Source organism: Rhyacophila brunnea, unplaced genomic scaffold, assembly GCF_057557595.1.
Source record: "Rhyacophila brunnea isolate RB1 unplaced genomic scaffold, BYU_Rbru_1.0 scaffold_12, whole genome shotgun sequence".
Classification (NCBI taxonomy): Eukaryota; Metazoa; Arthropoda; class Insecta; order Trichoptera; family Rhyacophilidae; genus Rhyacophila; species Rhyacophila brunnea.
Window position 1 is genome coordinate 25,952,865 of NW_028232774.1, and position 19,621 is coordinate 25,972,485.

At 33.6% G+C, this 19,621-nt stretch overlaps 1 protein-coding gene across 1 annotated transcript in view; it reads left to right on the top strand.

Moving 5' to 3' along the window:
* Positions 1-19,621, top strand: part of LOC147077990 (ovochymase-1-like) — a 78,074-nt gene that overhangs the window by 19,287 nt on the left and 39,166 nt on the right. Inside the window, exons 3-11 of the mRNA XM_085961075.1 lie at positions 1,824-1,899; positions 9,038-9,118; positions 10,859-11,064; positions 12,449-12,664; positions 14,438-14,614; positions 14,987-15,117; positions 16,000-16,179; positions 17,225-17,384; positions 17,946-18,144. Of these exons, the coding sequence (XP_085817201.1) occupies positions 1,824-1,899; positions 9,038-9,118; positions 10,859-11,064; positions 12,449-12,664; positions 14,438-14,614; positions 14,987-15,117; positions 16,000-16,179; positions 17,225-17,384; positions 17,946-18,144 (1,426 nt within the window). The remainder of the gene's footprint in view (positions 1-1,823; positions 1,900-9,037; positions 9,119-10,858; positions 11,065-12,448; positions 12,665-14,437; positions 14,615-14,986; positions 15,118-15,999; positions 16,180-17,224; positions 17,385-17,945; positions 18,145-19,621) is intronic.

Genomic DNA, 19,621 nt, shown 5'->3' on the forward strand with positions numbered 1-19,621 from the left:
CTATCAGGGGTGCTCAAGTCGGGGGTCGGGGTTCAGATGGGGTCCCTCTACCTCCAGTAAAGGAAGGTCAAGTTCGGCCCGCGGTCCAAAAATGGTCCTTATCCAAAACTGGACAGGGACACAGAAAGGGGTGTCACGGACCTCAGACACGATGAGTTGATGACATATGAGTACAAATTTTAAGAGAAAATGGTCAGGGGCTCAATTGAGGGTATGGCATACCTCAGGGAATAATGGCGGAGCAGTAATTATTGATAACTAGAAATGAAATGAAAAATGCTAGGTGCCGTAGGTATTTTATAGTGACAAAAGTTGGAAATATTTATAATATATATTTATAATTATAGGTCCAGATTGGACTGGAAGTAGGTAAATATAAGAAATGTGAAAAAAAAATGCTTAGTCGAAAAAGGGCTTGATGTAGGTATAGGTAACTAAATGTGTGAGATGTTGAAAATTTTACAAGACCAAAATGGGCTTGATGTAGGTAAATAAGAAATGTTAGAAATTTTACAAGTCCAAAGTGAATTTGGAAAAATAATGGGTGTGGACAGAGCAAAATGACCGCCCGCTTTGGACGGCCACCAAAATGCGACTGACGCAAAAAAGTGAAGAAGTGGGCGTGGATTTTGGAATTGTGGAGAGCGCGTGATAAATTTGTTTGCGATTATGAGGTTGGTTTGCAGGTGATTTAAGAACGATTATCTTGTTAATCGCTCGCTTGTTTTCATGTGGTTGGCCGCACTTTCAATCAGCTTAATAGTTCTTTGCGTGATTGGTGACACTAACTTTGTACGCACAAAGTACGTTGATCAGCGGCGACTTTGCAGCAAATCGTGATGGGTTCAAAGTTCAAAGTTGCTTTTGTGAGTAAGATTCTTGAACGAAAAACCGCTGAAAAAACATATATGTCGTATAAAGTACAGATGATTGCTCAAACAGTATCAGCAGCACGAATTGTTCACTGGCAGCTTTTGTGCGTCGTTTTTATGGCGAGTAAAGCCGTTTATAAATTGTCACAGTCTAATGTCAGGTGATGCACTTAAAAGTTACAAATTCCCGGGGAAATCCCGGGAGAAATCACTTGAAAATTTTACGAGTCAAAGTCTAAGGGCAAGCACGGGTGGAAAAGGCAAACGGGAACGAAAACGGTTAAAAAGCAGGGTCAGGAGCAAAATTAGCGAAAAGCGATAAGTTGGCGGCAGTAATAGCCGTCGGACAATAACAAAGACAATTCGACGGACAAACCATCATGTACGCACAGCGGTTTACGATCAATTCACAAGTGCCACTTAACGACGGCTTAGCTTTTACAAGCCTAGGTACGTCCGCTGTCTGGATGTAACTAAATAGTCTTGAGTTTACTAAATGTTCTCAATCACAGTCGACCCATGCCCCGTAATTGCTGGTCGCCTGTTTTAGGAATTTAGGAATTTGATGTAGATGAGAAATATGGGGATGAGGACGGCCATAAATGGCCCAACCACATAAAAATATGTTATATTCCAATATTACCTACTTATTTGTATTATTATTAAATTTTAAAAAACATTGTTTTTGTTTAGTTCATAACCTGCTATAAAAAAAACTCACTCATTCACTATTACGTCAATAAAAATACTGAAAATTTGGTAAAGAGTCAGCTTTAAGTATTCACTTTACTATTATGGCAATAGCTACTAATTTTATCATTAAACTGCGGAAGAACCCACTTAGTAGATAGGTACTGAACCATTGTCATTTCTATAAATTGTATTGTGCAAATGAATATTTTATTCCGTATAAAATTAATCATATTATTGTTATTTATTACATTCTCATAGGATTACTATCGTACGCGTGCTCTGCAAAACTACTTGAAAACTTACCTGAAACTTCATTACCAGCTCCAATAAACAGGTAGGAAATCGAAATCACCAAAACATAATATTATTATATATTTGGATAATATATTATAAACGAGAGTTGTCCAAAAATTAAGACCTTTATTATTTTAAAAATCAGGAAAATTTTATTTAAAAAAAAAAGCATACGAAATTTTAGGTCCCCGTGGGTTTGGGTCGAAATCCCGAAGGCCGAAATCCCGAATGCTGAAATCCCGAATGGCCGAAATCCTTAAAGCCAAAATCCCAAAAGCCGAAATCCCAAAATAAAAAAATACAAACATCAATAATTGCGCAATCTTGAATTGCGAAATTTTTACAAGAGAGACAAAATCCACTTGTTCTACAAAATTGTCTCTCCTGCAAAAAATTGCGCAATCTGCAAAGCCCATTTACCATAAAAAATGGGTTTTTTTCTCTCTTGTAAAAATGCGCAATTATTGATGTTTGTATTATTTTTTTTGGGATTTCGGCTTCTGGGATTTCGGCCTTCGGGATTCTGGCCATTCAGGATTTCGGCCATTCGGCATTTCAGTGTTCGGGATTTCGGTCTTCGGGGTTCCGACCATTCGGTATTTCGGCCATTCCGGATTTCAGCATTCGGGATTTCGGCCTTCGGGATTTCGTCCGGCACCCAGTCCCCGTTACGATCGATGCACTTGATGAGCCGTGGCACTAGGTTCTTGATTCCCTAGTAGACGCCAGCCCCGTTGACCTCAAAAATTTTCTCATCTCTTCCTCCACGTCCTCGTCGGACGTTTTCCGACCAAATGTTGCTTCGGGTGTAGATAAAAGGAAATAACTGTGCGCCAGGTGATATGAGCAGGATGACCAAGGACATCCCATTTGAATGAGTCCAAAAGCTTCAAAAAGACCTAAGCGCTTTTCACACGATTTTGTTTGTGAGCTTCCTTCAGTATTCTGGGCACCCAACAAGCACACCTTTGCATATCCCATTTTTTCCTCATAAGCATTTGTATGGTAGACTTATGGTAGACTGATGTCTGGGATTAAAAATTGCAAGCTCACGGACTGTCAGACGGCGATCTTCACGAACTTTATCATTGATTTCCTTCAACAAAACGTCACCAATTGAAGAAATCCTCATTTTCCTACCATGAATACTCATCTACCACTTAAAAACTCAGTACACCACTTCCTGACATTCCGTTGGTTCATCACATTACCATAATTGGATGTGAGACGACGATGGATTTCAACAGGGTGAATTTCCCTCCTGGTTGAGAAACCGAATGATTAAACGCACTTCGCAGGCGGCGGCATTCGACAGCGGAGCGTCCATCTCAAACAGACCCAAAGGTTATACTGAAGCAGCTATCGAGCCGGCTCACCACTCGTTCTGGATAGGGAATTCTACGCTACACGCCTCTGCTGCTATCTTTTGAAAAATAACATACGCGTCACCAAAAATTAATAAAGGTCTTTAATTCTTGGACAACTCTCGTATATATGTGTGCATGTGGGTATATAATAGAATATGTGTACTGGGTATGTAGGTATGTGGACTTATTTGTAAATTCGTTATTTTAATAAAAGTACATGTAAGAGTTTTTGTTTAACTGATATAACTTTTTAAAGACTGCTATTATTATCTTATTAGTTAACTACATTGTATTCTCAATTCGTCGCCCTTGTTTTCCCAGTATTGACGATTTTACACCTCTTGAGTGTAGTATTATTATTGGTGATCTATTATTGGGGTTTTCACGATGTATACGCTTATTGATTGTATTATTATTGATAGGGTTTTTTTTACAAACACTTCAACTAGGTATTCATATTTTATTTTGTTTGTTATATTTTTTATTGTGGTCATTGTCTTAAGGTCGGACGTGCTCAGCGTGGGTCAAAATGGAGCTTTTTTTCTATTTTCAAAGCATGATCCTGGACATATCTTAAACGTTATAGATAATCTATTTATATAATTTTGAAGCCTTATTATCCTTTATATTTATTTTAAATATAAAGTAACATAAAAAATAACATCATTTTACTCCCTATTTCAATTATAGTTTGTCAATTTATGGCTACGACCGTATGTTGTAGCTTAACCACTGAGGAATGCCAAAAAAAATGGCGTATTTAAAAAAAACACTACCTTATTCTTAGGTCAATAAATATTATAAAGCAATCATTATTCGAAGGATGTTTATCAGACTTGAATGGTGAAAGACATAGCTTATAATTAGTATCTTTAGAATTATCTTCAAATGAGTTAATCTTACCAATTTTTTGAATAATAAAATGCCTAATTCTTGTCAAATTTGGGATCACAGAGATCATCAATATAATTTTGTATCGTAAATTTTCACTATAATAATGTCGACATAAATTATACTGATGGTTTTATAAATGCGTTTAAAAATTAATAAACGTAAAAAATCTTAACAACACTGCACATTTATGTACTGAAATATGACTATATTCTAAAACATTAGAGCGAGAGGTTTAAAAGAATACTATTTTATGTAACAAAAATACTTTATGCAGTCATCAAATGTTTAAAATAAGTATAAAAGATGATAAGGCTTCAAAACTTTATAAATAGATTATCTATAACGTTTAAGGTATGTCCAGGATCATGCTTTTAAAATAGAACAAAAGCTCCATTTTGACCTACGCTGAGTGTGTCCCCCCTTAATAGGTAGTTGATAAAGTTTTTACCTACTTTAATGTATTAATTTATTATATAAGTTCAAATTAATTGTATTCGTTGTCAGTGTGTATTTACCTTTTGGTGAGTGCACATAGTGCCTGAAGATGCCGAAAGGCGAATTCCAGGTCGCAAAAAACTATTCAAATGGAATAGTAGGTACCTACCTACAAAACTTAAATCCACTAGAAATCAAAGTCCAACAAGTACCTTCGGTCGATAGTATTAATATGAAAACAAATATGTTTAATTAACAAATTATCTCGAAAAAAAAATATTTATTATTATTAACTAAAAATACTTTTCTGTAGATAACGTTGATTGACTTTAAGCAATCGTTATAGCTATGTAGCATTGATAATATATTACTTAGATGAGTAGTATCCATACAAATGCCATTTTAAAACTGTACCCGCAAAAGAAGATACTACGAATATCACCTTATAAAATAATATTTCCTTGTAGGTATAATGCGTTAAGACCGTTATCATGGATGAATATCAACCGTATTTACAAGGGCTGTAAAATTTGATTTCTCTGCATGAAATAGTGATTCCAAGGGATTTTGAAAAACACTGTTTATGGCATTCAAAAATAATCAGGAACGAACTGGCAATATTACTTTTCGTTTCTTTAAATATTATCTTAGTAATATTTATTATATTTTAATATACTATATTGCTTTTTCCGCTACACTGTGTATAATCTATATATGCATTGTTAGATTAATAACCGTGTTGAGGAATACGAATACAATAATTAGTCACATTGACATAATTGTCTTAATATTGTACCTAATATGAGAGATGGAGATAATGGAGATATATTACCATACAAAATCAAACAATATTACATTTTCACGTTATGTTTTTATCAATAAAGCATTTTTAAATGTCTAGTTTAATAAGTCTAATGGAAATTATTATATTTTTATTATTTTATTTAAACTCTGTATTTCTGTCCATTTAATGCTTCTCTGCGCCGCGAGGAATTCTGAAGTCCCATTAATTATAATATGTTAATTTTAATATTTTATATAACAACTATAACGGTATAAAAATTGCAATGATATTAATGATAGGTAATTATATATATATCGCCCACGGTGGCCGCGTGGCCTAAGCGCTGGACTATCACGCCATGGGTCTCAGGTTCGAATCCTGGGTCTGACAAGTGCACATATTTTTTTTCAATTTGTGTGTGAGTCAGGGTATGGTCCTAATAGGTTGAGCAAGTGGCTGACATCCATTTCTCGTAAAAACAAAATCTGTTAATACAACCCTCTACTCTGTAGAGGGCCCACATGATCCTATTAGGATCGGACATGGTTGAAAAAAAAATTATATATCGTTAGATTAACTATTGAATGATTATATACGAATATGAAAACATGACAGTACAAGAAAAACATTAAAGCTTAGGTACCTACTGATTAACATAAATAATCTAAATAATATACCTACGCGATATCAAAAGCGTATGGTAAAACAAAATATTACTTTCATATTATATTGGTAGTTATTGTAAATTGAGATTACTGTTTTATTTTAATAAGAAATACGCCACACGCCACACGCCAAATTTAGTATTATCACATAACATTCCCTTCATTTTTATTCGTCATTTTAAATTGCAGCACTTCTTTTACAAATTAATATATTTTATTTTCTTTTATGTTAATTCGCTCCTGTACATAAAACTTGCAAGAAAATAAAAAAATGCAAAGGTTGGTGAACAGAGAAAGTTGTCGTTGGCGCGCAGAGCTGACAATAAGTTCGAGTAAGACGGAAGATAGATAAGGCTTACTCGTGGGTATTGCCATGTGGCTTTCGAGACAAATATTAATTGATATTAAAACAGTAAGTTTCGCCACTGGCCGAGTCAGAGAAAATCGGGGGTCATTTTAAGAAGCATATGGTTCATCCAGTATTTTACATCAATGCTATGTAGTCTAAACGACAGAAAATATCGCTATGCCAAATGATAAGGTTTAGCTATAGGTGAAGCTCGTAAATTGTTCAACAGAGTTGAACCCTGACATAAACCTGACATAAACTGACATAAAAAACACAAAAAAACCGAATGACATTTTAAGATAATATTATTTTTCTCGTGAATTATTTACTTTGTAAAGTATCTTTTTCTCAATAATAAATGCTGTGTGTTAAAAAGAGAAATATTCATTGTGAGAAAAAAATATCAACATATATTTCGAAAGGTATGGTTTTTACAGCAAAGCTGCCGTTCATACAGAGCTTTTTACTACTTATAATATTAAGATTTTTAAAATAAAGCATTTTTTTTAAATGAAAAAATGTTTTAATTTAAAAAATCTACACAATTAATTAAGAAAACCATTTATAGATTAATATTTCGCTGCCTCAGTACAAGCGTACACTATTAATTTGACGTATGAATTACAAAATATGGAGAATCAGTTGAAGTTTCTGGGCAAGGCCGCACTATTTTTGTAGAAATTTATTTTACCATAATGTTTAGATAATTTTGTATGACATCAACATGAATATCATATAAGTATAATAATTATTGTTTTAGTGCAATACTATACTTTGTTACATAAATTGATTTAATTTAAATATGGGAAAGAATTTAAGGTGGTTCTTTATAATTTCATATAAGATTTTCATTTTCTAGAATATTTACATAATAATAATATATAAATAATTTATAAACAATATGTCTAATTACTCACTTTTTGGTATGCACAAACTTTGACAACCATTTTCTCCTAACAGGTTTTTGTCAAATAGTTGTACTGAGACAGCAATTTAATCATATTATTTTATGCTTTCAGATTTTTTAATTTAATTAAATAACAAACAATAGGTACATACAATAATATTTCAATCTACTGGCTTGATATTCTTCGTATTTTTATGCAATGACTAAATATTTATGTTGAGTTGTAAGATAGAACAGAACCAATTACGCTAAATTATATATTGCATTGAATCCATTAGTCAAATTAGTGCATTTAGAGGGAAGTACAGCTATTTTTCGTATGGAATTTTGTATAAAAATAATGTCAAATAACACCATCGGCCTTGCCAACGTATTACATATATATCATTCTTAATTACATGGCAAGTTTACATATTGCACGCGTGAGCTCTCGTATCCGAAAGAGGTGGCCATATAGCATTGAGATCAATGAATAACGTGTTGTTCGTGGAGAATTGAGACAGTAGGTACCTAATGCTCAAATTATATTGGATTCAATAAGAACATTAATATGATATTGGTGGGACGCTGTCATAATTATCAGATATGTGATAGGTACAACTTGATACTTACGAGACCCTACTTGCTAACCTACGTTTGAATAATTCTAAATAAATACATACGAATATAATTGTATTTATGATTTACTTACTTAAATATTTTCTACTTTCCATCTTCCCCTTGTATTACGGTGGTTTTTATGGACATGTTTTATTAGACATGTATATGAGCTCAATGCTATACGGGCATCGGTTGCCGATACAACACCTGACTGTGATACGGCCAACCCAATACATGTTATTTTCCGGATACGAGCATTTTCGAGTAGGTACTCAGTTTGTTAAGAACGCATCTAATATAAGATATAATATGACATTAAAGCTAGCGATTATTGTCGACAAAACCAACAGCTTACAAGTGTCTTTATTTACACCAGGGGGGGGGGGCAAACTTTTTGGATGGAGGGCCAAATTCAAGATTTCAAAATGAGCGGCGGGCCGCAAGTAAAATACCATTTTTAGATATACACTATTTTATTATCACGAAAAATAAACATTACAAAAAAATTAATGAGAAGAATGAAACTGTTCTACATTTTTTAACATTTTTTTAAATTCAGGTGTTGATTTTGTAGTTGATATTCTCAAAACTGCTTGTAAATGGGCATCGGAGATATTTAATCGTAAAGAGTTTTTATTGAGGTTCATGATCGAAAATGTTTGTTCACATATATAGGTTGATCCAAAAATAACGAACATTTTTCTGGCATAATCTTTAAGTTGGTCGAATTTGTCTGAATTAAGGGCATTGTAAAATTTGGAGATTTCTTCACGACAATGCAATTCTCTTAAATCAGTGTCAATAATCTCAAGTTGTAGCGCTGTCGGTATCAATATCTATTGAAAATGATATTGCTAAACTTAAAAGATAAAAGTATTTAAATGTGTCACGATGTTCAACGTAGAAAATAGTGAGTACATAGTGTGAGACGAGACGCAAGGAAGACGTAGGTACTGAGATAATACATTTACGAAACAACAAATTCTTCAAATTCTAATCTATTGTAAATATTTTTTTAAAAAAATTTTAAAAAAGTTATTCGTAATCAGAAGTACAATTAATGATGTCGGGCCGCAAAAAAATACCCGGCGGGCCGCAGTTTGCAAAAGTTTGTAAATTTTACACGGTAATTTTAAAAACTATGTTATGTATAATTTTATCAATTTTTTTCTTTAAGTATCGATCTTCCTAAGGATGCAACTTATCTGGAAAATGATTTACCTACCAGTGTATTACGAAGTCGAAGACAAACTCCGGGGTAAGTTTATACATATTTCATTTTAGCCTACAATAATAAAATTATTATTATTGTCTCCCAAAATAAAAAGCCAGTAAAGCACGTCACAAAAATATCTGATTTTTGGCTCCTGCGCCTTACCGCTTACTTTCGTTTTGATTTAAATTTCCGAAAATCTAACATAAGCCAAGCCAAACAAAAATGGCATTTCATAATCAGAGACTGGCCGGAATTTCTTTTTCAATAACTTAGACGAGTGATTTTCCAGTTTTTTTCATTGAGGGAACCATTGGGACATTTTTTTAAATCTCGGGAAACTTATACCTGGATGACACATTAACACATTCTATTCTGGCCAGTTATTTACCACAACTCGGTCTCTGCTAAAGACACGCCTGGCGTGTAGCAATTGGCATGATAATTAAATGTGGTAATTAACTAGTCAGCAGTGAAATTATCTCATGGCCACGCGCCTGGCGCATCTTTAGGAGTGAAAGACTTAAGATCTGGAGGGGTAAATCACAAAATGGATGTGAAAATTAATAAGCAGTGACAAACCTAAGTAATGCCGCTCTTTACTGACTCTCACCTTGAATTGTTTATAGGTACGTGTATTATTGTCTGCATTTTACTATTCCTGCAAAAGATACATGGTGATAAAATTCATGAAACTCTGATAAACACGTCCAAAAATATTCAAAATGTTAGCACCGTAAGCGAAAACTTCGTCATCTCCACGAAATCTACTCTCAAAAGTCTATTATTAGTGCTTCTATAATCTTCCCCCCTTTTGTAAAGTGCTGCCCCTAAATAACTAATAATATTTAGGTATATGAGTTGTGTTAACATTTGGACTATAAATCAGTACCTGTCTACAAGTTGTCCCTGTCTATTTACCATTGGTGAGTGTCCATAGTATCTGAAGATGCCGAAAGGCGAAACGCAAGTCGCATAAACGACTTAAATGGAATAGTACAAAACTTAAATCAAATTCCATCAATAAAATTGCTCTCCCTCGGTCGATAGTATTTTTTGTATAAATCAATTCTTTTCTATACTTAACTGTAACGTTAGCGAACACATTTTAAACGTTTTCTCAGATCGAGATCGATCTTTATCCATTGTTGCTGTTTGTTATCTATATCAATGTCATTGTCTATATCCATTGTTGCTGTTTGTTTATTATCCATTGTTACTGGTTTGTCTAATCGAATTGCACGATATTACCTAAAACGTTGGGAATGGGACAACTGGGCGCCAGGACAATTGGGCGCCGCGCTGTCGAATGAAATAAATAGACGTTCGTTACGATTTTATACAGAAAGTAGACGATGAATTTTAATCAGTTTCTATCTACTACTTAGTAGTTTTAATTTATTTTGGTCTTAATTATTATATATTGCAGATTAAGAATTATTATCACTGAAGCTTTATATAATAAATAAAAGAACTGTATTCTCGTTGGAACTTAAATATGTGCATAATTAAATCATTATTCACGTGTGCATATTTAAATGCTCACCAAGTATTAAATAATAATACTCGTATAATAATTTAAAAATAAGTAAATAATAATATTTAATATTTAGGTATTTTAAAAGTACTTATAATTCACGAACGTCAATTTATTTTCGAATTTCATTCGATTGCGTGGCGCCCAATTGTCCTGGCGCAGAAACTAATTCGGACCCGTTTGAGATTTTCATACGGAAACAAACCTACCTACCAAAAATCGATAGTAATATTATTAATATTTTACAGTGGTGGATGTGTTATGCCGCAGAGTATGGCAAATGGCACGTACAGCTTACGTGGCTCAATCGTGGTCAAAGAAGGGCAATTGGTGCCATACAACTCTATTCTCCAATTGACCTGTCCATCAGGCTACACTCTTTCTAATAGAGCATTCAATTTTTGTGATGATAGTAAGAATGACTGGAATGAAAAAGAGTTAGCGACATGTCAAAGTAAGTTATTTAACCGGTATATATATAATGGTACACTAGTATTTAACAACAAAGAGATTAAAATACAATGATAGGAGTCATTATTCCACCCTTTGGTACTTATTACATTACAATTTACACACTTGAGTGCGTGCGACCTTAATCTTCAGTCAGAACTCATTCACTGTCGTTGTTTTGTAAAAAGGGCGAATCAATGAAAAACCCATATATTCCTAACTGTGTAAAAACGGCGAATACCAATAAAAAGCGAATGAGACATATTAGGCCTTTTAAAATATTACATTATACTGCCTATTATAAGGACAGTATTCTTTCTAAGCTTTATTATAAACCTGTTAGATATTTATAATCATCCACAGGTAATTAATAAATACATGTTAAAAGTTAAAATTATCTTCCTGTAAAATAACATTTTGGTTAATTCGCCCTTTTTACAAAACACCGACGATAATTTATTAGCCCAGGTGTTATTTGGTGGGGCGATTATCTTCAAAGCCTCATGCCTGCTATTTCTAAAAATACGGGACATTATTATTTAAATTACAACATATTGGGCAATTAAATCAGTATCACCAGTGATGAGCAATCCGTTTTTTGTCCCATCAAGGAGGCAGGTGATTTTTTTGTTTTCCCTTCAGAAAGTTTTTGGTATTTATATTAGCCATTTGAAAATAACGGTTTCCATCCGTAGGACATAATATTAAGAGATTATGACGATAGATCTTCCATAAGCTGAAATAACTTGAAACTGGACGATTGAATTATTGATTGCTTTTTTCCTTATTTTGCCTGTCTTCTCTTCATACATATTTTTTATGTTGTTCAGTATTATAGGTATAAGTGTATCTTATTTTCATTCTTTTGAAATACTACCTCCTTTTTCTAACAACCATGTTTAATAGCTCTCTCTAATTTATTTTTCATTCTGTATATTATAATATTCAATTTAATTTGATTTAATTATGCCCTCTGTGTCTGCCTGTTATTGGGACCATCAGTTATTCTAATTTTCTTTTAATCTTAAATCGTACTTTTTCTTCTGTGATCAATCCTGTTGGTTGAACTAGATAAATAAAAAATAAAAAAGTAATACTATTCCTTTTAAATTTCTCATACATTTCAATCATCTTCACCAGCATCAGGATGGTGATCGTCCAATTAGCTTTGCCAGTCCCCCGTGTCAAATCGTCTCATTCTTACAATTAATTATAAATATTCGGTATATATTGATTTATTGACAAACTGACGTTCAATTTTGGCCGATATGCAATGTCACTGGGCGGAACCAGGAAAGGGCGACGGACTGAGTTATATCTACCGAAATATAGAAGTCGCACCTTAACTGCATATTTCTCTAATGTTTTATGTTGACCTTTATTTTCAGGAACATGCAAACCCCCGAAATCAAGAACAGTTGAATTTAATTGTACGATTCCTTATAAAAATGGACAGTTCCTTAGAGGGAGTTGCGATACAACGCTGCCTTCTGGAACAACCGCTACTCCAAGATGTCGCACTGGCCATCATTCAATTTCCATCAACAAAAAAATATTCTGCACGAACGGTCGTTGGGAATACCGTATGCCTAGCTGCAAGGCAGGTAATGAATTGTGGTATCTTTCCGAGATCCTATTTGAAGGATACCATATTTTTTATTATGATGATGCATGTCTACATGTCGGGATAGTTTTCCGATAGAACACAATACAAAACACTATTCATGACCGACTTGTTCGACAGAAACAAATCGGCGAGAACAGGAAGTCACTTAAGTCGCGTGTAGAAGAAGCGGTTCTCGCGGAGCAGTGCGCAAGGCGCTGTTAGTTCACCCGGGCTCAATTTAATAACACGATATATTTATGTGATTTTCTCAAATCATGGGTGTTTGTGAATGTTTCACTTCTTTTACTAAATTCACAACAAATTCTGCGAAATTAGGTTATTAATTTATACCAATAATTCTCTTCTCAGTAATTCGATTGATTTCGTTTGAATTAAGGTACCAACAATAGGTAGCAGTCGCGTAACACGAAGTTAAGATCCCACATAAATATGCACACTAAACTTCATTCAGTCAGACGTATGTTTTTTCAATGAACTAAGACTACAGTGTGGAGACAGTGTATGTTAGTTAGATTTATTAAATTAAACCCTGCCTTAACCAAGCCATAGCAAATAAAAGTAAAAAAAGGATAAGCGAAAGCGGTTCGTGGGACCGCTCCATGCCAGAGTGCTCTCCAAATAATTATATTCGCCATGTTCACTTTGTACCTAAAACATGGATATATTTTAATGCATCTACTACTATTGGTTATTTGCCAAACTCTGTATATATAGTAAATAGCAATGGGGAAAGGTGGAGGTAAGCTGTTAAGAATGTTAAAATTCTACATAAATAATGAAGAAAACCAACATTTCATCACTTTCATGGAGGGAACGTACGGACTTCTGCTGATATTGGACGAATCCAGCTATCGCAACTACTCGTGGTGGGTCGTGCATCGATTTGATCTTCGCTCGCTACATCGACAAACTTCATTCTAAAAATTACACAACTTATTTCAGCTATCTATCATAAACCCATATTGACCATTACTTCATTACTTCTACCGATTATGTGTAGCAAATACTTACGCACCAACATTAATATATGAGTTCATAAATTTTAATTTTCAGAAAAGTGCAATTGTTTGAATCCTTCGGATTCGGTTACTTTGAGAAACAAATTTCCTTTTGAATTTGGTCAACCAGCATTCAGAGAATTACTAGGCAAAGCATGTATCTATGTTTAATAATTTTAGCCGTCAGGGTTTAAGTAACCATCATCTGTGGCGCCCAAGGGGGGCGGAGACACCCCCCCCCCCCGCGAGGCGCACGGCGCCGAGTTTTTTCTTCGTACAAATACCTACTAAGAATTTAGTCGGCTAACCACGTAAAATTAACCGGTTTTCGGTTAGTTTAGAAACTCGTGGTTACTCGGTTAGCTAGTTTTGGTTTAAACCAGTTTGAAAGCTCTACAACGTATCCATCAATCCGAATACGTCGTGCAAAACGAAGGCAATGATAGTTAATATATTTTATAACTTCTTCTTCTTCTTTTTCGACCATGTCCGATCCTAATAAGATCATATGGGCTCCACAGAGTAGAGGTTTGTATTAACAGATTTTGTTTTTACGAGAAATGGATGTCAGCCACTTGCTCAACCTATTAGGTCCATACCCTGACTCACACACATATTGAAAAACAATATGTGTACTTGCCAGACCCAGGATTCGAACCTGGGACCCACGGCATGATAGTCCAACGCTTATGCCACGCGACCACCGTGGGCTATATTTTATAACTAATAACGGACAATACTTTACTCCACAGAATGCGGGAAACCAACTCCACTCGGATCAGTGAACGTAATCAATGGGGAGAATGCCAAAAAAGGGGAATTCCCGTGGCATATCTCCATTTATTCTACATACAGAAACAAGGAAACGACCTCCAATCCTAGATACTGGTGTGGAGGCAGCTTGATTTCAAGTACTCTTGTAATAAGTGGTACGAAACATGTTTAATATTACAACAGTATGTACAATGGGCAAATAAATATGCCGATCATGTTGCAAGGGTTAAAATTAAATTTACCTCTCTCAGTAAGGCTCAGCGGTGGGTAGGTGGGTGTGTGATCCACCACTATCTAATACAGGGAAATTAATCTGTTCTGCGATCTACAATATACATAATAATATTATAGTTCAAAGTTCAAAGAGACGATAACATATAGGGAAGTTAACTAGTTAAATCGACTTATTATCAGTTTTAGGTTACATTCAAGAGATTGGGAGTTGTTTGGCAAACAATTTTGATTGAAAAAAAACGGAATTTTTAGAGAGATGTTAATAAATTAATTGTTTAATTAACTTTTTTCAGCTGCTCATTGCTTTTACGACCCACTGGCTAAACAATTATTTGATGTTGATTTATTTACGGCGGCTGCCGGAAAAATGTTCAGTGAATTCGTTCATCCAGAAGAGAGAAGAGCCCTCATAGAAAAAACTGGAGTAAGTAATATTATTTTTGATGACTATTCTTTTTTGACATTGACATTTTCTACCTAATATTATTTATTTTTAAATTAGTTTCCAAAACATTTAAAGGTTCTTTCAAAGCCATATAAATTAATCATATGTAAAATACCCATGTCTAAATAATGAAAATACGAAAGAAGTGGCAGTAAGTTGTAACTACTTATGTATTTGTATACCTAATAGAATTGAACTATATTTAATAATAGTTAAAACACAAAACTTGGACATAAACCCCCGGATAATAAAAGAAATAACCCCTCATATATAAATATCCCAGGCAATTAACTTTCCCCGTCTAAAATGTCGGTAAATGTGATAAAAAAGAATTAATAAGTAAATAAAATAAGAAAATTTTGGATTTGGTTCATGAAATTCTGATTCACGATTCTGTGTTGCTGGTGAACTTTTGCATTTTGCATCATAAATATATTTTTCTGGCTGAGTTTCATTTTAAATATTAATATTAAATTAAATATGTATATTTTCTGTTGAAGATTTACAATACCTACCTACCTAGTTTATTAAATATTTTTCCTCTCTCTCTCTTTCTCTAAAATGTGCATAGATGTCAGTATTTTTTTATCAAATTAATTTTAAAACATTTATTATGATTCTCGAGATATCAGAAATGATTATCGAGAGAAAATATTCTTGAAATCGAAAACTAATTATCGAAAATAAAGAAAGGGGAGAAACGAACTGCATAGTCATAACGACTGATAATCAAACTTAAATATTCAATGTCACGAATTCATTCTCTTTTAAATAGTTCAACCTTCATATTCGATATCTCCAATTATACTAAAAATTATTATACTAAATAAAAAGTAGAATATATTATTTTGACTATTTCAGGTAAAACGTATTGAGATTCCTGCTGATTACAATGGAGAATTGTCCAGTTACACACATGATTTGGCGATATTACTTTTGCAAACTCCTTTAACACTCTCCAACCTCATAATGCCAGTTTGTTTCGACTTGGATGACATAGATTTTGATGAAGATCAATCCTCCCCTGGAGTGGTCGCGAAGGTTTTTTAAATTATTTTTTGCATTCATACAAAATACAAATACATACAAATACATGTTTGCACTAACTGCCGACAAGATTGAAAACCATGAAAGTCACATCGGAAATGGATGGTTTCCCAAATTAATGATTGACAACTGTCAAAATGGTAGATTTTCTCTATGGAAAAAATAGTTCTTACTACTTGTCAATAGTTTATTGTAAGACTCAAAAATGTATAGGTGTATCGACGGATAATACATTTTGCTCTTCTTAGTGGCTAAATTCAATAATGAATATTTTAGCATGATTGTAGTCATCATTATACTTAATAGTATTGTACATATTTATATATGTACCATTATAGTATATAGAGCAGATTTTAATGGTATTTTGTATGTTAAAATTTTATATGGTCTTGATGGAATTTAAATTAAAATTCTAATGGATTTAAGTTTCATACTATTCCATTTGAGTCGTTTTTTGCGACCCGGTATTCGCCTTTCGGTATCTTCAGGCACTAAGCAAGGAGGCACTAAGGCAGTGCATGAAAATGCGGAAAGGCGAAACCCGGGTCGCAAAAAACGACTCAAATGGAATAGTACAAACTTAAATCCATTAGAATTTTAATTCAAATTCCATCAATTACCTTCAGTCAATAGTATTAATATTAATATATCGTCATTTTTTTTAGTTACATTGCAAAAGATTTTCAGCAATAAAACATTAAAATGGCTCGCATTTTTCATTGTTTCATTTTACGTCAAACGTCAAAATCAGATATTCGATCAACAATTTCTAGAGTAATGTCATACGTTATTTGACATCTGAAATATGTCATGACACTCATGGCCATAACCGATCATAGTGACATTTTAGCCACGAGTAAGAATTATTTTTCGTTTCACTTTGTAAATTTCGTCCTTTTTCTATGAACTATTTTATAAATAGTTTAATATTTTTGTGTGTGCGGTATTTGACTAACGCTTATGAATGATGATCAACATCAAAAGACAGTAAAAATGAGGTAGTTACTGGCGGAAATACAATGTTGCGTTACTTTTACAGGTAGCAGGGTTTGGACTTGACCAAGTGGACGGAGAACCTGCTGCCGTCTTAAAAACAGCCAGAATGCCAATCATTTCCAAAAATCAATGCAAGTCAGAGTCGCCATCGGGATTCACAAAATACATTACTTGGGATAAACTTTGTGCAGGATACCTTACTGGTAAAAAGCTTGAAAAACTACAACGATTATAATATCAATATCTTTTTTTTTAAATTTTATAGAAAATTAATTATAATGTGTGAAGATGCTTTACTTTGACGGAAAAATAATTATTCATAATAATATTATATAATATTAATATCAACCGTATCACTGCCAGCCAATTTTTACTAGGTGGACACTTGTAGGCCAGCTATTTTTGGAATAAAATAAATCCCTTAAGAAATATGACGCAGGAACAGAATGATAAATATTTGTGAAAACTTACCAAATCAACATGTTTCTCGAGTTTATTGTGATTATTTTTACACTAAAATCATGAATATTGTTTAGAAAGTATACACGTACAGTTACTTCAGAAGTTACGACGTTTACAAGAACCCGCGTGTAAACGCCTGACGCGACATACATGCTTCGGCGAGTTAACTCTTCCGTGGCACTGATCAGGCTTAATCATATGCATTAATAGTTTATATTATAAGCTATTAGTTGAAGTTAGTGCGTTCTTTGTAATTTAGAGCCCTATTGTGACATTTTAAAATAATTATGTATTCTTAACAGGAATTGGAGTATGTAAAGGAGATAGTGGAGGTGGACTTGTGGTCAGCAGTATTGAAAGAAACACTACGACATGGTACTTGAGAGGAATTGTGAGCACTGCTCCCAAAAGCGAAAATAATGATGAATGCAGTACAAACACATATTCAACATTCACAAAACCCTTTTCGCATAAAGAGTTTATAAAAGACGTTATAGACAAGTATGTATTATGAACTGAAAATAATATTTCTAGCAATCAATCCAAGTTCAAGTTAACGTTAAAAATATAAACAATGCATTACCTGGCAATTATTTGGTGCAGAATTGAAGTCGTGAAGCAGAAAAGTAGATATTTACATAATATTTAAAATACAATTTTGTATGCATAGTGAAACCACCCAGTGATTTGTGTAGTAGGTCTAGAGCGTAGCTTGTGAACTCGGTTGAAAATCTTCACAATGGTACCTGTGTACCAAGCCGTACCATCATACAACCAGTTGAGCCTGCGCAGCTATTCTTAACAGTTAACACTTTAGCACGCTTTCGTTATTTTCGTTGGTCCAAATTAACACGGAAGCTATTGCATACACAAGTCGGTTATCAGCAGCAATCGGCGGTTATCTACAATAATTGGTAAATTCGTAATACGGCGAATTTAAGTTCCAAAAATGCATGTGAAATACGCCTCGATACAAATTCGGGTATGTTCGTGCCGGGGTACAGTGTTGCCAAGTCGAAATTTGAAATTTCAGTAGATTCGACAAAATATCAGTAGATTTCTGTTCCTCAATTTAGACGAGAAATATTTTGCCGCGGGCCGCAGGTTCCCAATTTTTCATAGTCGGCTCGTTTTTTAGGTATTTAGGTTTTTTCAGTATATTGCCAAAAATATCAGTAGACATGCAACACTGTAGGGTATTTACGTTTTTTTTCCACCCGAACCTCGAAATGATCGAAATTTTGATTGAAACGTCAATCGCATAACCTACAATTCTATTAGTCATGCCATTGTAGCATGTAGTGAAACAAATATTATGTTACTACTAGTCACTCGATATTTGACAGCTCGCGGGGATCTATAAATTAAGGTGGCAGCCGTGACGTCAGTATTTTTCAAAACAGTCACATTTTGCATCTCAATTCTCAATTCTCAATACACTACACTACGACCACCATAATAAATAGACTCTGACTTAGGGTCTTGCCCTACACGTCATGTATTACTAATAATTAGGCTTAGGATTTTTAGGTGCTAAAAAATTAATAACAGGTACCTAAAATATGTAGATATAATTGGAAAATATCTGCTAAAAAACAAAAATCGGTGCTAAAAATTGAAGTATCATAATATATATTTCAACAGTTTATTTTATTTTTTTTATTCACAAACAGAAAACGCTTTATTACAATAAATAATAAAATAATGCTTCAAAAATTTTCGAAAGTGAATCTTTGACGATTTGATCTTAGCAAATTTTTATACATCGAAAAACTTCTTTCCACTTCTACAGCTGATGTTATTATTCGTATGTAAATGAAACTATTTCTCAAGTAGAAAAAATTGAAACATCTGAGGCATCTGATGGATTTTCTAAAACAGCTTTAATATTCTGCAGCGTTTGAAGTTCAGTATTTTTATTTGAAACGCTATTTAATTTTGTAATTATTTTTATTCCAATTCGTCCAGGAACATTTCT